Source organism: Alligator sinensis, unplaced genomic scaffold, assembly GCF_000455745.1.
Source record: "Alligator sinensis unplaced genomic scaffold, ASM45574v1 scaffold449_1, whole genome shotgun sequence".
In the NCBI taxonomy this organism is placed as follows: domain Eukaryota; kingdom Metazoa; phylum Chordata; order Crocodylia; family Alligatoridae; genus Alligator; species Alligator sinensis.
The window spans coordinates 569,811-594,095 of record NW_005842838.1 but is presented as its reverse complement, the minus strand read 5'-3'; the positions used below and the strand labels follow the sequence as shown (position 1 = coordinate 594,095).

The 24,285-nt window shown below is 43.6% G+C and overlaps 1 protein-coding gene across 1 annotated transcript in view; it reads right to left on the bottom strand.

Annotated features, from left to right (window-relative positions):
• The window catches only part of LOC102368158 (rab11 family-interacting protein 3-like), a 133,484-nt gene that overhangs the window by 66,734 nt on the left and 42,465 nt on the right, over positions 1 to 24,285 (bottom strand). The window contains exon 2 of the mRNA XM_025191596.1: positions 20,160 to 20,253. Coding sequence (XP_025047381.1) covers positions 20,160 to 20,253 — 94 coding nt within the window. The remainder of the gene's footprint in view (positions 1 to 20,159; positions 20,254 to 24,285) is intronic.

Here is a 24,285-nt window from a genome sequence, read left to right as displayed (position 1 = left end):
AGTAGCAGCAAAGACAATGGGCCAAATTCATCCTGGCTATAACTATTAAGTAAATCCTTTGAGTTATGCATTCATTCATCCCCAAAAGCTCAAATAAGTTTTAAACTACAAATATATATGCTTTTCATAGGTTAGCATTTGCTTAGCCTCCATAAGATACATTCAAAATGGCATAAGTAAATTTACTCATGAACTAAACTAATCTAATTAAGCACTTCAAATGTTTCTCACAGAACCTATTACTACACATGAATCTCCAACAGCTAAAAAATATATCACGGCTGAGTCACAAAAATTGTGACTAAATAGAGTACACATCAGCCTGGAGGGTATGTGAACACCAATCTGCATAGCCAAATCTATAATAACCAAATCTCATTTGATATTATTACACAGGAAATTTGGATCCTTCACCCCAAAAGAAACTCTTTCCTTACAGAGAGTATTTTAGAGGATTAACATTGCACAGAAATATCCAGTTACCTCTTTAGCAACATCATCAAAAGGAGACCAGGAGAAAGCCTTCCTACAAGAATATCACTATTTTGGGGGGCTGCAGGACCTGCTGCTGAAGCAACTAAAATCCACCATAGGGCCCACCCATACTTGCACATGTTCCTCCATTCCTGCAGGCTCAGTGAGCTAGATCATAAAGCTCTAATTTTAATCCTTAGGAGACAATATTGTTATACCTCTAGGCCAGGCCATAAGGAACATCTAATATAAATATTAAAATTACCCTGTAATGTGCTGATAATTTTTTTTTAATTATTAAAAAAAGAAGAAAGAAAAATAAAGTGAGCACTTCTACACCTTATAGAAGGCATCTCAGGTTGCAGTCCTTTGACTACAGGGTCTCTGCATCCTGGAAGTTCCTGGTTAAAAGATCTTGCCCCTTCTGTTCTGGGTCAGGCCACATTCAGGATTTTTTAATGGTTGCAGACTAGGGAGTTTTGCCTTCCTCAGAAGGAGACAGCACAACCCTCTTCCTTGGATCTCTGTAGTGCAGTGGTTTTCAAACTTTTTTTCATTTCTAGACCCCTAAAAAATGTGAACGGAGGCACAGACCCCTTTGTATTGAAAGCGCGTGGGTATTCACATACTGTTGACCAATTATAGTAATCTTTTCTGGACTCTTTAGACAGTCTGTGGACCCCCAGGGGTCCACAGATCACAACTTGAAAACCACTGCTCTAGGGCATTTTATCAACCCTTGCAACAGTGCAATACTGACAGCCTTCATCTCTCTGCTTTACCTGTGGCAAGGTAGGTTGCTTTTGCTGTTTGGGCATTATACCTGGTAGCTGTTCTACAGAACTGATTGTGTAGTTTTAGGAATAGGTTACACAAGGATTTATACAGGATGGGATACTGCCTGTTGACTGAGAACCAGAAGACCTCTGGAGGACCTTTCCAGCCTTACTTTTATGTGTATTATCAGCAAGATTGTGAAATCATAGAAAAGTAGGTGTTGAATGGTACAAAAATATAATCTCTCATTTAAGACAAGAGATGGAGGAACCCTAGTCTAACAAGCAGGACAAATCAACATATCTTTTCTTTTATCAGGCATCTTTAAAGCAGGAAAGCAAAGGAAGCTAGAAATACACAAGATTAATTTGTTCAATCCCATCGTCCCCATGTTTAGAGCAAGTTCAATTAATTCCAGGAGAGTCCTACTACTAAAATTTATTTGCACCCAACTGCAAGAGGCAGTGCTGCCCTTTTGCATGTAAATTACCAAGGTTTTGAGCTACCAAATTGCTCCTATAGGTTTGGATTTTTTTCTTTGAAGTAAGCATTATTAGATGCCAAATTTAATTCCCAGGATTTAACCTCTTTGTGGGAAAGCAAAATAACATTCTTGCCTCTTTAAATCCTTTATTCCAACAACAGTGTATACAAAGGCATTGTTGAGTGCCATGTGATACACAGAAAAGACAGAGTAATTTCAAGGGCAGAGTAATTTCAATGCATTCTTGCTTATGAACTGATCTTCATTTTACATTCAGAGCAGCCTGCTCTCCCCAATAACAGTTTAAACAAACAAACAAACCAAAGGCATCAGTTTTCTTTCAGTGGCTAAAAGTAAATGTCTTCATAACTGGTGGCAGTTTAGATAGGGCTGGAAATGAGCAGCACCACCAGTGAAGTCTTTATCCAGCAGGGATGCTGTCCGGGTGAACAGCAGCAGCAAGTCTAGGCCAGGGAAAGCATTAAAAATTAATACACCAAGAATCTGACAGTATTGGACAAGTGTCCCCCAAAGCCATAATTATTCAATCTATTAGGCTCTAGGTTAAAGTTCTCTTTTTAATATGGAGTGCCCTGAATATTAAACCGAGTCTAGGGGCCCTCGCTAACAACTGTATTCTTAATGTGATATATAACTAGGGTGAACACATGTCCCAGTTTAGCCGGGACAGTCCCAGATTTCAGAAACTAGTCCTGGCCTGCTGTCAGGTATTATACTGGGTGCCTCAGAAACACGAGGGTGTGGGGCACAATCTGGCTGGGAGTTGGAGTGGTACAGAGCACCCTGCAGGTGGGCAGGCAGGTACTGCATGCTGTCCTACCCCACTCCTGCCCATTTGTGAGAGCATGGGGGGGGGAGGGCAGCCGTGTCCCAGAATTCATGTATAATGTCCTGGATTTCCATATAGTCAGCCTACATCTAGCCTCTGTTACAGAACACTTCCACAGCTCATTCAAAAATACTAGAAAGTCTGGATTCTTAACCAGATTTTTTAATATCCTTTTCAAAATGTACTGATTCAGAATTCTCACAAGTATGAAGGCTTGACTTTTGTTTAGATCTTTGTGCACTAGAAGCTTTTATTTTCTCTGGCTAAAGAGATCTGCAATGCACAGCTTGCAAGAAAAAGAAGTCAGTGATATATATTTCCAGATATAAACAGAGAAAGCCTAAGTGTATCAAGTTGCAGTCTAATATTTTCTATATCTTCCCCACATCTTTAAATGACAAACTATACATGTTCCATGTATAACCAGAAGAGATGCAGGATGTTACTAAGACAAAGATGACCTGAGTTTTTAAGAAACACAAGAAATACTACTAGCAGACTGACAGAAGTGATTTGGGGCCCATAGCCAGCCAAGGTGTATCACAGGTTAGCCTTGCACCCTCCCCAAGTGGCACTCTGATCCACTTCCCTCTCCTGTTTTGCTGTTCTGTTTTCTGCCCCAAGTTCCCCATCTGATCTGTTGCTCCGTTTTCTGTTTTCCTGCCCGTCACTCACTGCCTAATCTGCTGCTCTGCTTTCCGCAGGAGGGCTCCCCAGCACAGGGGTGTCAACTAGGGGTGTGCGAAACAGGCCATATTCAATTCAGATTCAGCCCAAATTGGGGACAGCGATTTGATTTGTTGATTCGGATCACTGTCTCAATTTGATTCGGTCGAATCCAAATCTGAAGATTTGAAGTTGATTTGCAGAATCAGCTATTTGGCCATAGACACAGCTTTAAATGTTTTTCCTACATACCTTGAGGTACCAGGCATAGCTCACAATTGCTACAATGCTGGGGCAGAAGGAGTACCCCACAGGAGGAGTGCAGGGGACCCTCTGCCCCTTGGCAGCGAACCCAGTACTTCTAGTCCAGCTTCGGGTCCACCGCTAAGTGCATGGGGGGGCCCCTCCAGCTTGGCAATCGACTGCGGGGTGGACCCTGCATGCCCCTCCAGGCCCAGGAGGCACCAGTTGCCAAAGGGCTTCTGGTCCACTTCTGGATCTGCTACCGAGTGCGCTGGGGACCCCCCTGTGCTCCTGTGGGACACTTCATCTGCCCCACCATCTCAGCATTCATGAGCCGCCTGATACCTTGAGGTACGTAGAAAAAAAAACATTTAAAGCTATGGTCATGTCCAAATCATCAAATCTTTCCAAATCGATTTGGAGGGTTCCGATTCGATTCTGAGAGATTAAAGAGTCTCCTGATTCTATCTGGATTCGGAGATTCGGCCAATGAATTGCAACGAATTGAGTCAGCGACCAAAGCTTCACATAGCCCTAGTGTCGACTATGCGCAGTGGGAGGGTAAGGGGGACATGAAGTTGGACTGCTCTGCACTCACCTAATACCATTCCACTTGAAAACAAAGCTGAGTTAGACTGCAGATCACATGACAAGTAGTTGTTAGTCATCACCACCAACACAGAAGCATTCAAATGTCAAATCAGGCACCGCAAGAGAGTCAGAAGCTCTTAAAGTAACAAAACATTAGGTTCTTTTTGTCTTCTGGCTTTTGAACCGTTAGTAGTGGCATCTTTTCTAGCCCTTCCAATGGCAGAGAGATTAATGCTGCAAAAGGCTGAGATTCTCATGTAGACAACTCCCAGAAATACACATGCCTTTGGTAGAAAAATAAAAAATAAGTCCTTTTAGGGCTTCCACAGGCTGCCCCTCACATGCTCATAGTAAATGGAGAGCATCATGGAAAGCCTGCCAGGCCCTGGCAGTCATGACTGAGAAGGACGAAGGGGGTGCCTCCAGCAGGTATGACGCCACTCCACATACGACACAGACAGCGCAGAGAGGGAACATAAGGAGAAGGAAACATCGGGTCCTTGTCATTAGGGACTCCATCCTAAGGGGAGTGGAGGGTCCCATCTGCCGACCTGAGCCCATGGCACGAGATGTCTGCTTCATGCCTGGGGCTCGAATTCAGGACATCAGAGAGAGGATCCTGGCCTACATTCGACCCTCAGACCAGTACCCCATGGTTCTCGTCCCATGACGCAGCCAGAGGCAACCCAGACCGCATCATGAAGGACTTTGAGGCCCTAGGGGACAAGCTCAAGGAGACGGGGGCACAGGTGGTATTCTCCTCTATTCTCCTGGTGAGCAGGCGTGGACGGCAACACGAAGCCTGCATTGGCGAGGTCAACCGGCAGTTATGGAATTGGTGCCACCAGGCAGGCCTCGGGTTCCTGGATAATGACCCACACTTTTGTGCAGGGGACTTGCTTAGATGGGATGGGCTACACCTCTCTCCTAAAGGCAAGCGTGTCTTCTCTTCCAGGTTGGCTGATCTCGTGCGGCGCACTTTAAACTAGCTTCACCGGGGGATAGGGCCACAGGAAGACATGAGGACACATCCCAAACAAGACAGGTGACATACACAAGGAGTACCCAGGTAAGCAGCAGGGGTCCAGATAATCCTGAGAATCGGGGGGGGGGGGGGGGGGTAGCATACGCACCAATTCAAGGCCTTAAATGCCTCTATACCAATGCTTGTAGTATGGGGAATAAGCAGGAAGAACTCAACCTCTGGATAGCTTGTTCAAACCCGGACATAGTAGGGCTCACAGAAACCTGGTGGGATTCATCCCATGACTGGGCAGTCAACATTAGGAGCTATAGGCTATACAGGTGGGATAGAGGCGGGGGTGTTGCGCTCTACATTAAAGAGCAATACACATCCTCAACCAGCAGGATGGGGTGAGAGGAAGGGCAGGCTGAAGTGCTCTGGGTAAGGATACAGGAGGGTCGTGGGGAAAGGGACTTAACAGTGCGGGTCTACTACAGACCTCCCAACCAAGGGGAAGAGCTGGACCGCGAATTCTTGGGTCAGCTTGCAGAGGCACTTAATGAAAGGGATGTAGTTGTTATGGGTGATCTAAATTACCCAGACATCTGCTGGGAGGAGCAATCAGCAAGGTCTGACTGCTCATGGAGGTTCCTGGCTGATACAGAACCTCCACTTAACCCAAGAGGTGCACAGTCCTACCAGGGGAAATGCCCTGCTGGACCTGGTCCTGGCCACAGGCAATGACCTGGTGAGGGGACTCCAGGTCCTCGACCACCTGGGCGATAGCAATCATCACTTGCTGGAATTCACCATCCAGCACAGGGTTTCAAGGACCTGCAGCAAGGCAGTAGCCTTAGACTTCAAGAAGGCCAACTTCAATGAGCTAAGGAGATTAGTGGGGGAGGCACTAGGATCCTGGAGAGCATGGGAAATGGGTGCCCAAGATGAGTGGTTGTTCCTTAAGGAGACAATACTCAGAGCCCAAGGGGTGACAATCCTAACAAGAAGCAAAAGGGGTTAAGAGTGCCCAAAAGCCCCCCTGGCTCACCAAGAGCATTCAGGAATGTCTGATTGCCAAAAAGGAGGCATACACCCAGTAGAAGGGAGGGGCTATCACCAAAAAGGAGTATACCTCCATTGCTCGGGTCTGTAGGGGGGCTGTTAGGAAAGCTAAGGCAGATACGGAACTAGGGCTAGCATCAAGGATAACAAGAAGTCATTTTTTAAATACATAGGGAGAATGAAGAAGGCTCTAGGTAATGTGGGGCCCCTAAAGGATATGCTTGGCAATCTGGTGGTCGCACCAGAGGAGAACGCAGACCTCTTTAACAATTACTTTGCCTCTATTTTCTTGTGTAGGGACCGGGACTCCCCTACCGAGATTCAGGACAGACTCGGGAGAAACTCCTCCAAGCCTAGGGTCAGAGAGGACCGAGTTAGAGAAATTCTGGAGGGGCTGGACGTGTTCAAATCAGCAGGTCCAGATGCTCTCCACCCCAGGGTGTTGAGGGAATTGGCAGGGGTTATCACAGGGCCCCTGGCACAGCTTACAAGCACTTGTGGTGGTCTGGCCAGGTGCCAGATGACTGGAAGAGGGCCAGTGTGGTCCCCATCTTTAAAAAAGGGAAGAGGGAGGACCCGGGCAACTATAGGCCCATTAGTCTTACTTCAATCCTGGGGAAGCTCTTTGAGAAGATTATCAAGGAGCACATCTGTGATGGGCCAGCAGCAGGGATGATGCTCAAGGGCAACCAGCATGGTTTCATTAGGGTCAGGTCCTGTCAGACCAACCTGATTGCCTTCTACAATCAGGTCACAAAAAAAATACATAAATAAATTTAAAAAAAAAAAAAAAATCACTGTACACAGGTGTCGCGGTGGATGTAATCTTTCTGGACTTCAGGAAGGCCTCTGACACCGTCTCCCACCCCATTCTCATTAAAAAGCTAGGTGACTGTGGCATTGATGCCTACACAGTCGGATTGCAAATTGGCTGAGGGGTTGTACTCAGAGAGTGGTGATGGACAGGTCATTTTCGACCTGGAGGGAGGTGGGCAGTGGCATCCCCCAGGGCTTGGTCCTCGGGCCCGCACTGTTCACTTTCTTTATTAGCAACTTGGATGATGGGGTGAAGAGCAGCCTCTTTAAATTCGCAGACGACACCAAGATTTGGGGTGAGGTGGGCATGCCAGAAGGGAAGGACAGATTACACCAGGACCTGGACAGTTTACAGGGGTAGGCAAATGAAAATAGGATGGGATTCAATACTGACAAGTGCAGGGTGCTGCACTTGGGCATTAGGAACCAGCCGCACACCTATAGGATGGGGAACTCCCTTCTTGAAAGCATGGTGGCAGAAAGAGATCATTATTGACTCCAAGACGAACATGGGCCAACAATGCGAGAACATGCTCAGTAAGGCTAACCGTACCTTGTTGTGCATCCATAGATGCATCACAAGCAGGGCCAAGGAGGTGATCCTCCCCCTCTATGCGACACTGGTCAGGCCGCAGTTGGAGTACTGCATCCATTTCTGGGCGCCGCATTTCAGGAGGGATGTGGACAGCATTGAGAGGGTCCCAGAGGAGGGCCACTCGCATGATCCGGGGACAGCAGGGCAGACCCCATGAGGAGAGGCTACAGGACCTGAACCTGTTCAGCCTTCGCAAGAGAAGGCTGAGAGGGGACCTGGTGGCCGTCTATAAGCTTACTGGGGGGGACCAGCAGGGATTGGGAGAGACCTTGTTCCCCCGAGCTCCTCCTGGAGTAACAAGGAATAACAGCCATAAGTTGTTAGAGAGTAGGTTTAGACTAGACATTAGAAGGCACTATTTCACAGTCAGGGCGGCTAGGAGCTGGAACTAACTTCCAAGGGAAGTGGTGATGGCTCCTACCCTGGGGGGTCTTTAAAAGGAGGCTCAATGTTTACTTAGCTGGGTGATTTGAGACCATTTTCTCTCCCCTGCCTATGGCAGGGGGTCGGACTAGAAGATCTACAATGTCCCTTCCGAGTCTACATCTATGAAAAAAAGTCTTTGAGCTACTCAAGTTACAATGAGACAGGAAACAGGAATTTGAGTCTACAGACTAACTGGCCAACTCTTTATTCCCCTGGTATCTTTGTAGAAGACTGCAGAGAAAGTCATCTTCTATTGCTACCTATACAGCTATTTTTTTGAATGGTTCTGTCCACTGTTAAATAATGATGACAGACCGTATGGCTATTATCCAAGTACAACCATCCGTCAATAGCTTGTCAAGGCTTCACCACTGCAGTGGTGACGCACTACTGGCTAATTTCAAAGGAAAGACACTGCCTCAGAGGTGAAACTTTCTGCTCTCTCATGCAGATTGATACTACAGAGCAGGAGTAATGCCAGAGAGGCTGTAGAGACAACTCCTGGAGGCTGTCTCCAGACACTGATTATAATCAGCAGTAAAGTTCCTCTTTGGGAGGCAGAAGACATTTGAAGAAAGTAGGAAACATTGGCTGTCATAAAGTGCCCCACCCTCACTTGTATAGATCCTTCAGCCAGCATTTCTCAACCTGGGGGTTGTGACCCAAAAGTGGGTTGCAAGAATATATGAAAGGGTTATGAACAATGGGGGGGGGGGGGGGGGTGGAAGCATCACAGACTTTCTCTTTTAAAAAGGAAAAAAAAAAAAGTGTGGGAAACCCCTTGCAGGCTGGCAGAGCCTTGCAGGCTTATCCGGGACATTGCGGAGAGGATCCCAAAGCTCCTCCAACCCACAGACCACTATCCCATGCTCCTTATTCATGTGGGCACCAATGACATGACTCGGAGTGCTCCCAGACGGGTCATGAGGCACTACAGGGATTTGGGAGTGGGGCTAAAGGGTCTGGGGGCACAGGTGGTGTTCTCGTCGATCCTCCCAGTCTCAGGCTATGGGCTGTGGAGGGAGAGAAGGATCCACGTGGTCAGCATCATCTGGCTAAAAATAGTTTGGGTAGAAGAACCCTCCACTCCTTCTGTTAAAGCTGGGTAGCTAAACATAAAATATTCATAGGTCCAAAATAAAAGCTCAGTGAAGAGGAAGCTTAACTTGTTTAGTACTTTGGGCACTCACCTTGGGGAGAAGGAGGCCTGGATTCTGGTCCCTGGACCATTTATGCATCTTATTAGACGTATTAAAAGGGATAAAAACTAGAAACAATCCCAACAGCACTGAAAATGACCATGGCTGCTCTATTTTGTCCTGAACCTAATCATCCTACTACCGCCACTGCTGGCCCGCTGAGCAATCCTTGCAAAGCCAGCAGATCGCGGCGCTTCAGGGAGCCCACCCCTGCCCCAGCCCTGGTAAAATCTGTGTGCAAGGAAGGAGCCCCCCAGGGGGCACTTGCCTGCCTGTACACTAATGCCAGGAGCTTGGGGAATAAGCAGGAGGAGCTCATCCTCCTGCTCAGTGCAAACAATTACGATGTCATAGGGATAACGGAGACCTGGTGGGACTCCACCCATGACTGGACCACGGGGATAGATGGGTATACCCTGTACAGGAGGGATCGTGTAGAGAAAAGGGGTGGGGGGGTAGGTCTCTATGTTAAGGAAAGCTACACGTCCCTGCAAGCCGATATTGGCGACCAGGGTGGACGGCTGGAGACCCTCTGGGTTAAAATCCGTGGGGAACACGGCACAGGGGACACAATGGTGGGAGTCTATTACCGACCTCCCACCCAAAGTCCTGAGCTTGACCAGGAGTTTGCCCAGGAACTGGCTGAGGCAGCTTGCTCCAGGACCATGGTTGTCATGGGTGACTTCAATTACCCAGACATCTCGTGGGAGGATCGCTCAGCAAAATCTGAGCGGTTGTAGAGCTTCCTCTCGTGCGTGGATGACCTCTACCTGACTCAAGAAGTCTATGGGCCAACGAGAGGCAAAGCGCTGCTCGACCTGGTACTGGCTACTGGGGGTGACCTAGTCGGCGACCTAGTGATCGATGGGAAGCTGGGTGACAGCGACCATGAGCTGATCACCTTCACCATCCGCCGAAAAGCTGGCAAGTCGGTCAGCAACGCGCAAGTCCTTGACTTCAGGAAAGCCGACTTTGATAAGCTCAGGAGGCTTGTCAGTGAGGCCCTAAGGGACCGTGACCACAGGGAGAGGGGAGTTCAAGAGGAGTGGTTGCTCCTCAAGGGAGCGATCCTCAATGCACAAACTAAGTCTATTCCATCTCGGAGGAAAGGCAGCAAGAGGGCACAGCAGCCCCCCTGGCTCTCCAGGGACCTAGCAGATCTCCTGAGGCTAAAAAGAAAGGCCTACAAAGGGTGGAGGATGGGAGTCACCTCCTGATAACTGACGCCCAGGAAAAAGCCAACCTATTAAATAGGTACTTTGTGTCAGTCTTTCATCAGTCCCATGGGACGCCCATGCCCGCTACAGGGCCGGGAAGTCCGGGTGAGGGTGATCCCCTGCCCTCCATTAATGCTGACTTTCTGAAGGAACATCTTGAGAAGCTGGATACCTTCAAGTCAGCTGGCCCTGACAATCTTCACCCCAGGGTACTCAAGGAGCTGGCGAGCATCATAGCCCAGCCTCTAGCACGGATCTTTGAAAACTCTTGGCGCTCTGGTGTAGTGCCCGAAGACTGGAAGAAGGCCAATGTGGTGCCTATCTTCAAGAAAGGGAGGAAAGTGGATCCGGCTAACTATAGGCCCATCAGCCTGACTTCTATCCCGGGGAAGATCTTAGAAAAGTTTATTAAAGAGGCCATCCTTAATGGACTGGCCGACGCCAACATCTTAAGGGATAGCCAGCATGGGTTTGTTGCGGGTAGGTCTTGCTTGACCAATCTCATTTCCTTCTACGACCAGGTGACCTATCACCTGGACAAGGGAGAAGAGATTGATGTCATATATCTTGACTTCAAAAAAGCCTTCGATCTGGTTTCCCATGATCACCTCCTGGAGAAACTGGCCAATTGTCACCTTGGGTCCTCCACGATCCACTGGCTGGAAAATTGGCTCAATGGGCGGGCCCAGAGGGGAGTAATTGATGGAAGTCACTCATCATGGTGTCCTGTGACCAGTGGGGTCCCCCAAGGCTCTGTCCTTGGACCCATACTGTTCAACATCTTCATTAACGATCTGGACACTGGATTCAGAAGCGGACTGGCCAAGTTCGCCGATGACACCAAACTTTGGGGCAAAGCATCCACACCAGAAGACGGGTGGGTGATCCAGGCTGACCTGGACAGGCTCAGCAAGTGGGCGGACAAGAATCTGATGGTGTTCAACGCCGATAAATGCAAGGTTCTCCACCTTGGGAAGAAAAACCCGCAGCATCCTTATAGGCTCGGCAGTGCTATGTTGGCAGAAGCCAAAACGCTGGCTTGCATCCAGAGATGCTTCTCAAGCAAATCCCGGGACGTCATTCTCCCCTTGTACTCGGCCTTAGTGAAGCCGCAGCTGGAGTACTGCGTCCAGTTTTGGGCTCCACAATTCAAAAAGGATGTGGAGAAGCTTGAGAGAGTCCAGAGAAGAGCCATGCGCACGATCAGAGGTCAGGGAAGCAGACCCTACGATGACAGGCTGAGAGCCCTGGGGCTCTTGAGCCTGGAAAAGCGCAGGCTCAGGGGCGATCTGATGGCCACCTATAAGGTTATCAGGGGTGACCACCAGTATCTGGGGGAACGTTTGTTCACCAGAGCGCCCCAAGGGATGACGACTAGGTCGAATGGTCATAAACTACTGCAAGACCATTTCAGGCTGGACATAAGGAAGAATTTCTTTACTGTCTGAGCCCCCAAGGTCTGGAACAGCCTGCCACCAGAGGGGGTTCAAGCGCCTACATTGAACACCTTCAGTGTAATATAGGTCCAGTGCATCTACACAGGGGCTTTGCCCTGGTGGGCAGGCACTGACTGAGAAACTCAGTCTTAGCTCTAGCAGTTCTGCAGCAGTCAGTTTTCTATTCAACATCCTATTCTGCCCTGCCCCATTCCACAGCTCTTCAAATCAAAGACAGACAGCAGAAGTGAAGTTTATCAAATTCCTTTTGTGAATTTAAGCAGTTTCCCTTCTAGCGAGTTTCTCTTATTCACCCTGACAGGATTATCTTCACAGGAATGCAGCTTGTTAGTTAAGTACAGTCTTTAGTGCCTGAATCCATACCAACTGTCCACTACAGCAGTGGTTCTCAACATTTTTTAGACTGAAGGCACCCCCTGGAAAATGTCAGCTCTTAGTTTTCACTCGGGGGTTGACTACAGAAAAACAGAACAGTTCTTCTGTGACAAAGAACTAAGAAAGACCAAAACAGGCCAGAATGCTTTTAAAATGATGGATTCCTATTTGAAATCTCTTGGTTTATCTTGTGAATCATGTTTGCACACCTAACAATGATAACTAGTATTGCCTGGTACCCAGTGGCACTCTAAAAGGATCACAGAGCATTCCTGTGTGCTGCAGCACCCTGACTGAGAATTACTCTGCTACAGAGGTATAAGTTGTCCTTACACCAGCACAGTTACATAGGCAGACAAGGTTCTTTGGGTAAATCTGATATTTTTTGTTAGACCAACTCAAATAGTTGGAAAAAATCTTACAGAGTACATTTTCGTGTGTTTTCCCCCCAAGCCCTCACAGTAATTTCTAGTTTCCCCACAAGCACACAGAGAACTCTGTTCTATAGATTCCAGATATGTATCTTGGCTTGCAAGTTTAACTTTCAATCCTCTCAAATCTAATTCATTTTTAGTTCAAGTGTCTATATAAAACTCTAGAACTCTTGGTTCAGAGATCATAACTTTTATTACACCAACTAAGAAATCACAAAAAATTACCTTTTTTCTGTAAGCTTTTGGGCTCACATGCCTTTCATCAGGCTCAGGGCAAGTTAAAGATGATAAAAAGTCCCCATAGGTAGGAAATAAACTTCATTTTTGCACAGAGGAAGCTGAAGATGGAAATCAGTCCCACTGGATCCATGAGAATGTCTTTCTGAGTTTCTCTCTGTTGTGCAGATCAGGCAGGATTCCTTCCCTGTTGGCGTCAGATGGCAAGCAGGGAGGTTTAGAAATCTTCCTTGTTGTTCAGCAATGAAGTTTAGAATCCAGAGTCAGCTAAAATTCAGCATCTTCCATGTTTTAGGGATGTATTTTCTTTACTCTTTAAATTTTCCCTGAGCCTGATGAAGTGTGCGCTAGCCCAAACGCTTGCAGAAAGTTATTTTTTTGTAATTTCTTAGTTGGTCTAATAAAAAGGTATTAATGACATCATCTTTAAAAAAAATGCATGTTCTATTGTATCCAGCTTCTACCAGCTTCTCAAGTATCTAATGTAAGGGTTCTAAGCTTTCTCTGGCTCCAAACCAAGTTAGTCTCCTTAGTGCCATTTTTTAACTAATTGGCTTCCATTTGCAATACGTCAAACCGTCACCAAACTAACACCACCTCAACTTAAGGTGCAGTCAGTACTATAACTAGGAGTGGATGAGAGGGGCACCTGCCCTGGGTACCAAGTTAAGAGGGGGACTAGAATTGCTGCCCAACCCCCATGGAATCCACACCCCAGCAGGAACTTCAAAACAGTATCAGCTGCTGTTGCTTTAACATCAACAGAGCTGGGGCAGGCAGAGCATTAGCAATGGCTCAGATGGGACTACTTATAAAGTGCCCAGCTGAGTAAGATTGCTGCTCCCCCACCCATCTTCTCTACTCTTGCTCCATGCCCTCTGCCCCCACAATTCACCCCCCAAAGTTTATCCAAGGTGTAGAGCTCAGTTTGTTATGCCACTACATGTACTTAAGTCTTTTACTTTTGCTGCTATTAGTTTTTCCAGCTACTCCCTAGATTTTCCTGAAGACTCACTACTGACACTTCACTGGCTTTTCATGAGGCCTTCTTCCTATTTAAATTTTTCCAGAATGGCACTCTTCTGTCCCAAGCGTCTAGACATCATTTATAGGCCAATCAAAAAAACCCCAAAACAACCAACTCTATAACAATGGTCAGAAGAAATCCTTTGTGGTTATTGAAACTGTACTGCAATAGTACAGAGAAATGCATACACACACACACACACACACACACACACACACACGTTTTAGTTTATTTCACCATAGGAATGTCTCATGTAGCAGAATACCCACTATTGCCAAAATGTAACAAGATCTTCTGACAGGACACTGCAACACAACTTCAAGAAGTTTCAGAACAAGTTTTACTCTTCTGGATTTGTATCAAGGGTACTGTATTTTCTAGTATATAAAAGTTGTGTGCGCAGAAGGCAAACCCACCAAAAATGATAACATTTAGGAAACAAATTTGATTGAAATTTGGTAAGCTTTTGTTAATATGATTTAAAAGATTTTGTTGCATGTCTTCTGTGGATTAAACACCTTACATTTTAGCCCTCCTTTTTGGAAGAGGGTGGAAAGAGTCTTGTATGCTGGAAAAATGAGGGCATGTCTGCGTGTCTAAATTCAGAAGGCATTTTAGACTTGGTGAAATCATGCTTAGCAACTCTCACCTAAAGCCACAATACTTTAAGAAAACAGAATGCAGGAAAAATAAGCAAGCACGAATTTCTCAGGAGCCAGGGGGATGCCACAAGAAAGCAGAAAAAAAGAAGTGGTCAGTGCTACCTGCCCTAGGCCACTGCAACAAGACTGGTTCCATTACAATTAAATGTATGGCTTCACTGACAGTTATGAGATTCAAGCAGAGTGGGAAGGTCAAAGGTCATTTAGCCACACCAAAAATACAAAAACACAGCTGAAGCAGGAAAAAAAAAAAACAACCCAAAAAACAAAAAACCAAACCATCTCTTGAAGTCAATATTTAGGGGTGGAAATAAAAATAAGGGACTCGCTACAGACTGAAGACCACCTCATCACTGCTCCAGCCTGACTTCCATAGTATACATGGATCAGTCTTATTTCTTTTCTGAGTACTGAATTAAACTGGAAGGGGGTGTTAATAAATGTAGTAGTGTACTGTAGGCACTAGTCTAAAGGGATTGTCTTACTTTAATGAAAGGATGAGTATCTTCAGTATTAGTTCAGTAGTTTAATATATGTTCCTTTATAGTGCCAATAGAAGTTAAATTATACGAGTTATAAACCACTGTGCTTTGTTAAATTTTATTTTCCTAGTGTCTAACAACTTGGATCAATCGATATAAAAATTATAGAAGTAAGTAGTTCAGCTTCCTCTGATGACCAACAGGGTAGGGTAAATGACCTCTACAACAGTATTAGGAGATCAGGTAACTACAAAGATTTTGCTGGTGTTGTGACCACACTCTGGCTTAGCTAGCTAGTCAGTCAACATAAACAGCCTGGTAAACAGTGAAGCACTTGTAGATCATCCCTCTGCAAGTCTCTCCTAGACAAGGGGGATAGGAAGAGGGGAGAGGAGGAAAAAGAATGAAAAAGCCCTACCCAAATAATCTTGCCTGATCTAAAAGATGCTCACTTATTTAAAAAGCAACCCCCCCCGCGCGAATTTCTCCTTTTTCCTAATCTAGAGAAGGAGGGACACAGGCTACTCCCAGTACCATCTACTGTTAAAAATAAACATGATTCTCACTAGCAAGACCTCCTTGTACTGAAACCCAGAGAGATTTTGACAACATGCTTTACACTATTCAAGAACATCAAAACTAGAGAAAGCCAAGGAGGAAAGGATAAAAGTACATAAGTCAAGTCATTAAAAAAAGAAAAGAAAAGAGAAATCCAGTTATTTAAAAGTCCTTCAAGTCAAAAGTGATACAGCACTGATGTACCCTGCCTAGTTCTAACTGTTGTTTTTAAGAGGGTAAAGTCTACCAAAATTGAAATGGTTAAGTGTAGTAATGTTCCAGTTCTAATATTGTAAAAGCCTAAGTCTGCCTGTCTGTCCGTCACACTTTATTCTCACTCCGACTGGCTGTTTCCATCAGCCAATCAATCAATCAATCAGAGTGCTCCAAGCATGGGGGAGCACCACCATGATTCCAAAGCCCCACCGAGGACCGGACAGAGGGCGGGGGAGCAGAGGCCAGTAGCACTAGCATCTGCTCCCCCACCCTGCTTCCTGCAAGAGGCAGAACAGCAACAGCATGGGGCGTTAAGTGGTAGCACTCCATCCCAGCCCCCTCCCTCACCCCCAGTCATTCTTGACAGGCAACTGGCTAGTGACTCATAATAGTAGATCAAAAGAAAGGGAGAGAAAGAGGCTGAGCCCTAAAGGGAAATGGGGTTATTTCTATGGCCCAATGATTGGTCTTAGATTACTAACTAAAATCTTTTGGCAACATATACAATTCAGGTTCTTGAAGTGATGCCTAACTGGTGAAAACAATGGAAATAAGAACGCCCTCTTGGGTTCTGTGACCAGTGGACACTTGGAAAAAAAAGGGGTTCCTGAACAGGGTTGCAGACTTTGGGGGTATACTTAAAAAAAAAAAAAAAAAAAGTAGAAAAAAAAATGAGGACTAGATATCAACCCTTGATAGATGAGCCTTGGGGTTGGGAAGGGGAAAGGAGGGGAGCTGTCAAATCAGGCAGTTTTTAAAGGCTGTCATTGTGTTTTCCATTGTGAAAACAATGCAAATTAATTCAGTAAGTTCAGTCCAAGTTTGCAGAGAACCTGAAAAACAGCACAAATCTTGTAAGCTTCTCCAAGGGGCATTCACAGCAATGCGTTAATATTGTTAAGGCAAAGACCTGGTGAACAATTAATTTCATTTGAAAGCTTGTCTAAATGTACTCCAGCCATGCAGTTGGTCCAATAAAAGATCACTCACAGAGATCCTTGCCTGTTGTGTATTTCTTGAATCATCACAACTACATGACTTCAAAACAATCAATACTGTTAACCACTTCACTGGAAATCTGCACTTTTGTGTGTCCTCGCAGCAGTTTCATTTTTAGTGCCATGAGTGTAAAACACTTAAGCTGTAGAATGGAGAAGAATTCACTAGGGAAAATATCAACCTTGGTGTCCAGCAGGACACCAACATCCTCTCAACTCATTTGAATCCTCTCACTCAAGCTGCAGGTGGATTGGGGACATGCACCTCAGAACTGATGATGAAACAAGATAATCATGGCTGTATCCCAGAAGGATTTAGAGCAGCGGTTCCCCACCTGGCTAGACTCAAGACCCCTGCTGTAACTTGTGTGCATTGAGCAGCATGCCATTTCGAAAATGAACTAGTCTATTACAGTGTTTACCTCCTTGCAGAAGGGTTAGAAGGGAAATGGCCAGGAAGGAGGAAGCCTAAGTCTGTGCTCATCTCCTCATACCTCATGGCATCCTTCTAAAGGATCTTGTCCCAGCAGCCTAGGTTACAATCACTGACTTTTCCGCTTTTTTCTAGTCCTTTCACATTTCTCTTCTCATGTCAGGAGCAAGTCTATGTAGCATACTGCAGTGAAGTTGGGATGCCGGGGTTAGTTTGGATATTGAAGGCGGTCTGACCACAGTGGCATGGAAGCTCCCTGCCAGCTAACTGACCCTGCTGAGAAGTGCTCTGTATTGCCATGCCTAGAGTGCTCCTGGGATACAAGCAAGCTCGTAACAGCTAGCTCTGGTATCTCTACACTGTGCTGCAACACACAGTAAGGATGTCTCATTATATTCATTCTCTCTTTTCTGAACTAAATGAATAGAAGTCAAAGTGCAATTATACTACCTGGGATAGAGTAGGTGTTTAGGCAGAGACGAACAAACCTAAGACACAAGATATTTATTGAACTAGACCAAAAGAAAGTCAGAAGTAAAAGATGCTTCTGTGCAACTGACCTGCTTTTGCAGACTTGGTAAACTTTAAACAGAAAGCTGTTTTCCCCTTTCCAACCTGCACTTGACAGCTTGCCTTAAACACAGAATACATTTAACAAGTGGTTTTGAAAAAAAAGGACACCCCAGCAGCAAGATCACCCATTTCCTTGCTTTACAAGAATGGTTTCTCCCCCCACCTTTTTTTTTTTTTTTAATTATTATTAAAAAAAAAATTGCACAACTATAATCAATATTCCCCACCTTTGAAGATCATCAAGTCCAAGAACATTGCAAGCAAAACTGTTCAACTTCAGAGCTGTTAAGAAATGCTTCCCACCTTACTTTGCTTTTCTTTTTATGCCTCTCCTTATTCAAAAACTCAAGAACATTTTGCGGTGTACTTTTTGAGCAAATAAAAAGTTTTCTGTTGTTGCAAAACATGAAGCCTAGAGTTAGATGTTAAGACTAGGTCCATTACTTCTATCCAATTAATACCAAACACTATGGCAATGAATTATTGAAGAGAAACTTAAGCCACCTCTTCTCAGATAGCAATTTATCACAGATTAATGGTTCTCTAAATTGACTGCTCCCTCTTCTAAACTCAGCTCCTATTGTAGATCTTCATCCCAACAGATCTTCAAGGTATATAATATGTAAACTGCTAAATAAATTATATGCAAATATTTATATTCTAATCACTTAAGTCAATTATTATTTAAGCTGATGGTGAATAATTACAAAGCTAAAAAGCAACCTGCAAAGAACATAAGTCATTCCCTCTTTCAAAGATTTAAGTATACTCCAAGCACCCAACCATTCCTAAAGAAGTTTCAGAGTTTTCACACACTTCATTAATCTGATGCTCTAAATATATATTAAAAGTCTACACTACTAGTATAGGTCACCAAGAATACATAAAAGAAACCTCAAGCAAGCAGCACTGGCATCTTGACCTAGGAATCATTATTTTTGCTTTAGAGTTGTATAAAATTTCTCCAACAACTAAGCCTGATGGCAAGGTCCACTTTGAACTTTGCTTATTAAGACCTATAGCCTACACTAAAAATGTTCAAACAATTAAAACCCAGTGAGAACCATTCAAGGGCATCATTTGCATAAAAACACTTCTTGGAATTCTTTCTGAATAAGTCCTCCTGGTTGGAGCATACAGGTCATCTTTGTAGCAGAATCGTTAAGACTGTACTGCACCACAGGCACATGTGGCACTTCACTGACAAACATGACATGCTCTTAAAAGCTTATCATAAAAAAAGTTAAACTAAACATAGAAAATAATCTCAGATGTCATAAGCAGCAAACTAACACAAAAATCTTATTGTGTAAGCTCCTTGTTAGACATCACTTCTGCACGCTATGAACAGCAAAGATTAGCACATTTAGCAATTTAGAAGTTCTGCATCCTAATCCAGAAATTTGACTTAACTGCGCTTTCATGAAGGTTTAAGTCTCTGGACTTTGTACTCCTATCAACCAGCTCCTTACTAAAAATGTACAAGATTCAACTACTAAAAACAAACAATATTAAGTCTGGAAACTAAAGGTGTTTATAGATGTGCTGGGGGGAGGGGGGGCAGCTTTAATTAGAGAGAGGCTTGGAGAGCTGTAATTAAAAGCGCCCGGAGTATCACATGCATCAGCAACCCTGTGTTGAAAACGTGGCAGCGAGAGCGCTTTAACCAAAGCTTGAATGAGCCTTAGTTAAAGCACCCCTGCTGCCATTTTTCAGCAGGGGGATGTGCTGATACATGTGACACTGGACTCTGCTGGAGCACAGCAGTTACCACGCTCCAGCAGACTTGATGAATCAAGTCTGCTCCAACTCAGTGCAACTGCAACACATCAGAGCAGCCTCTCTGCATGTGTATAGGCGCCCAAATAACTATTTACCAAGAAGCCTAATGCAGTTAATGCTGGTGTTAGAGCAATATTTGTCTTTTAAATGCAACTAAAACCAGTTTCCTTTGTTTTTGGTCTTCACATAATTCAATTCAAGTTGTAATGAATTATTCCAGGAGTTGACCACCTTTTGTGGGGTAGGGGCAGAACAAGCCAGCTTAGGCAAGCACCAGGACCCAGCCACCTCTGCCTCTTCTCCCTGCCACCAAAGCTGCAGTATGGCATAGGGAGAGCCTGCCCTCCACTGGAGCCTGTGCACCCAAATACTGCTGAAGCCAGTTCCATAACTGGATCCAGCCCATGTGCCATAACTTGCTGACCCATGCACTATGTTTATAAATTCACTAGCTGAAATCACAAAACCAAGAAAGTATTTTTACCAAGTAGTTGTTCTATGGTTTTTTTTTTAATTTGATGCCTCTCCTTTTGCTTATAATATAATAGCAAACAAACTAACCTCCATTTCTAATAGCTGTAATCCCTCTATAGAAGTCTTCAAAGCTGATTACTCCAAGTCCACTGGGGTCAAGATACTTCGTTAAGTCCTTCACCTGCAATTACAAAAACAAGAATTACAATTTTACAACAAAGCATTTCAACACACAGTATACAACAGCAGACTTGATCAGATGCACATTACTGGAAAGCCTCCCAGGAATCAGATTCAGCTTACTAACCATTACTAAAGAGAGCTCTACTTAAATCAACACAGCATTAGCAAAAATTCCTTTTAATGAAGGCACAAGCAGGGAGTGCCAAGGGGGTAATTGGTATTTAACCAAGTGATCATTCAAGATTAAGGCTGGCATTTAGAACTTCAAAAGAAACTATGAAAGTAACAAAGAATCATGAACATCGGTCAATATAATGTTGTTTCAGTTTTGACCCCCATGCTTGCTCCTTGCCTTAAAAAAAGGAGTTCTGTCTTAATGGGGATTCCTGTTTAATTGGGACAATATGCTGCTCAACAGGAAAATTAAAAAGATTCTATAATAATGAACTGATCTGTGTTATGTATTTAGATAGTATAATTAGAAAAATCTTTCTGAGGGCATGTGTGTATGCATAAAAATCACGTCAGCCAACAAGGATTAAGATGTTAATACTGAAATTGTAGAAAAAGGAGTAACGGGAGACATTTTTAGAAATGGGCAATGATCATTTTGGCAATTCCAAATGAATAGTTGCAATTAAAAAGGCAAAACTAACGTAATTTCTCAACAGTCAAAAGACTTCAAAAACCATATATTTAATTCCCTGAATGGTTCCTGCTACTTTGACTTTATTTCAAGAAAGATATTATACAATAGTTTATACCAAGAAACTTGAAACAATTAGACACTTTTTCCCTAGTCTGCTTCTTTAGCAAATTCCCACTTGAAGCAACATTGAGGCATATTTGGAAGCCAGATATGCTAGGTAGTTCAAACAAAAAAGAAAAAGAAAGCTAGACAGAAAAAAGGGCAAGGAGAACTATTTATGGTTTTATATCTACTAAAAAAAGAATGTCAAGATTTTTCCAGTTCAGACTCCCCTTCCTACTTCCAACTTTGCCATTTATAGGAGCCCACCAGGAAACTTGAAGTTAGCTTCCCTGTTGAATTTTTCTATCTGTTAATACTAACTAGCATGTTATTGACAAACTGCTCTGAACTACATGTTGCTATTTCTTTGTCTCTATTTTTGTTACTACTGAGCAAAAAGATGATTCACTGAACCATTTATTTAAGAAAAAAAAACTTTACATCTATATTTTTTGAAACTTGAAAGAATGAGGCCAAGAGAAGCTACATATAGACTGTAAGGAATTTAAAACACAAGAGTCCCTTAGAGTTACCCATGTACCATCTTTATTATACACAGATTTGCATTTATGTAAAAACCCAAAAAACCCCACAAAAACAAAAAAAAAACAACTACCCACACATGCACGTTAGTGGCATTTTAAATCAGTTTCCCGTAGTTCCCACATGTTGTTACGCATGCTTTGCCCCCCTCTTCTCCCCCCCTTGGAAACTTTAGAGTGTTCCTTCAACAAAATTCCAGGCAGAGCAATTGCTAACATACCTTTAACGCACAGGAAGTGAGAGGCAATAAAAACCACAAACACTTTTTGTGCCTGACTCTTCTGCGAAATAACTTATGAAACTAAAAAACATTGTATAGAGTAAACCTGCTTACTCTAATTGTGAGTTTTCCACATTTGAATATTTTTGCTTAAAAAATAATCCAGAATAAGATGGTAAGAAAACTACTTAGATTTGACAAGGACAAGTATAACAGCTACTATTACTTCATGAAGATTTAATAGATTTTACAGTTTAAGGGTAAAAGCATGGTCTGACTTGTAAGGAATTAGGGACAATAGAATCGGCTCTTTCTATGCCAGGCTGAAGTGTATGTAAAAATACTTGAAGAGAAAATTAATACCTGCTTCCCTCATTTCAAGTTTATCTGCCCCAAGTGTGAAAATTAACTAATACCTGTTCTAATAACTGCTCTGGGCATTCTCTTTCTCTCTCTCCTTAAAAAAAACAAAGAGGAGATTATAGGGAGGAAAAAAAAGCCGGAAGAGATGGAAAATGAAGTTCTGGGTTTTTTAAAATTTGAAGTAGAAAAGGAAAGGAAATGCATGCACTTTTCCTGTTTGGGGGTGGGATCATTGAGCATACAGAGGTAGCCGCAAAACAGTTCAACCTGTTTTGTATACCCTCTTCAGTCAAATTTGAAAAAGTATATTTAAAATAAACAGAAGAACGTGCATTAATAGATGCAAATCTCAAGTCAGGTAACAACGGCCTTATAGTTGCCTGATGCAGAGCTCTACTTTCTTGTCAGTTACGGTTCATGGGCACTAAGGCAACATAAATTATAAGTAATGTTCAGTTCAAAAAGAAAAAAAAAAAAATGTTTCTACTTAGGTCCAGTTGCCCAGGTGTTGCCAACACCAGGGAGAAGCATTAAATGCACTATTGTTCAATGCCAGTGGCACATTGCACGGATAAGCTCCTTCCACTTGCAGGCATAGACAGACTGGCTCCTCCTGTCAAGTGACAGCATTATACCGATATACTCAGACCAGATATTCCAGTCCCTCGAGTTCCTGCTGCAATGCTAATGTGGCATAAAGTGAACAGGAAAAGGAGAGGGAAGTAATGTGCAATTAAAGACCAAGTGTTTTAATCTTTATTAAGCAAACCTATTCACAATTAAATCTGAAATTATAACAGATTACAGTAAGGTCTTAACCTGCTGAAGCACTTCAGATGAATGCTAACCTATATGCTTGCTGCCAAAGTTAAAAGAAAAAAAAAGTAACTGAACTGGAGGAAGTCTGACTAATTATCTGGTTAGAGTTTAGAAACTTTTTCCTTTCAGCTTAATGAAAAGTTCATTCTAATTTAAGAAACCAAACTGTGTGTTAGGAGTGGGCAGAGTCAAAAACCTTATGTTCCTCTTGCAATCTATGAACTCAAACTAGATGCTAGTGGACGAGATCTAGCAGTTCTAAAACAATGGTTCTCAACCTTTTTAGATTCAAGGCACCCCTTGACAGCCTCAAGGTACCCCTCAAACTCCAGCTCTTAGTTTTACTCCATGTGGCTACAGAAAAATAATAGAGCAATTCTTCTGTTGCAAAGAACTCATTCTGCCCTGTTGTGTGGTCTTTGTTTTTAACACTATAGATTCTTAATTTAAATCTTTTGGTTCACCTTGCAAATCATGTTAGCACACCTGACAGTACTAACACTGTGTGGCACCCTTGAAAGGATATTGAGGCACTCAAGGTCCCACAGCACCCTGGTAGGGAATCACTGTTCTGAAATCTTGACAGACATAACAACAAATAAATCAAAATCAGTTCAACTCACTAGATATAGTTAATGCTTAGTGTGTTTTAATAAAAAAAAAAAAAAATACATTTTGAAAGTGTTCTGGATAGATGTATTTTAAAAACGTTGCATTTGAAAACAACAGATCAAATCAATTTTAAAATGTAGGTTCTGCATTGTTAAATTGAACCCCAAATCTCCATCCAAATAAAGCTCAAATTACATGTTAAAAATAATCTAAAAGCAGCAGCATGCCATAACCATTTAAAACATGACAATATAAAAATTAAGAAATGTAAGTACGCCTTAGTGTGCTGCACAAGTATGCTTATATAGAGTACTTGCCTAGTTGGGGAAAAATAGCATACAAGTATAAAAGATGCATTTATTTTTAGCCTTGTACCAACATTAATGGTCACCAACCAACTAGTTTCTCTAAGAATACAAATGAAAAAGAAGATGAAAAATCATCTATTTAAAACAACAAATCTGCCCACACAAAAGCAAATCAGAAATTGCCATTCCATCATATAGGGCACAGATTCTTAAGAGTGCCACAGCATCATGGGGTGCCTTGAGATCCTTTCAAGAGGACCACAGGGTGCCACACAATGCACTGTTAGGGCCCCCCTAGATGTTCAGGTAAAGGCATGATAAGATCCGATGCTCCTGACAGGCCACATGTGGATGGCAGGAGGTAACTGTGGGATCCAGCATCAGATCAAATCATGCCTTACCGCTGGTGTGGGA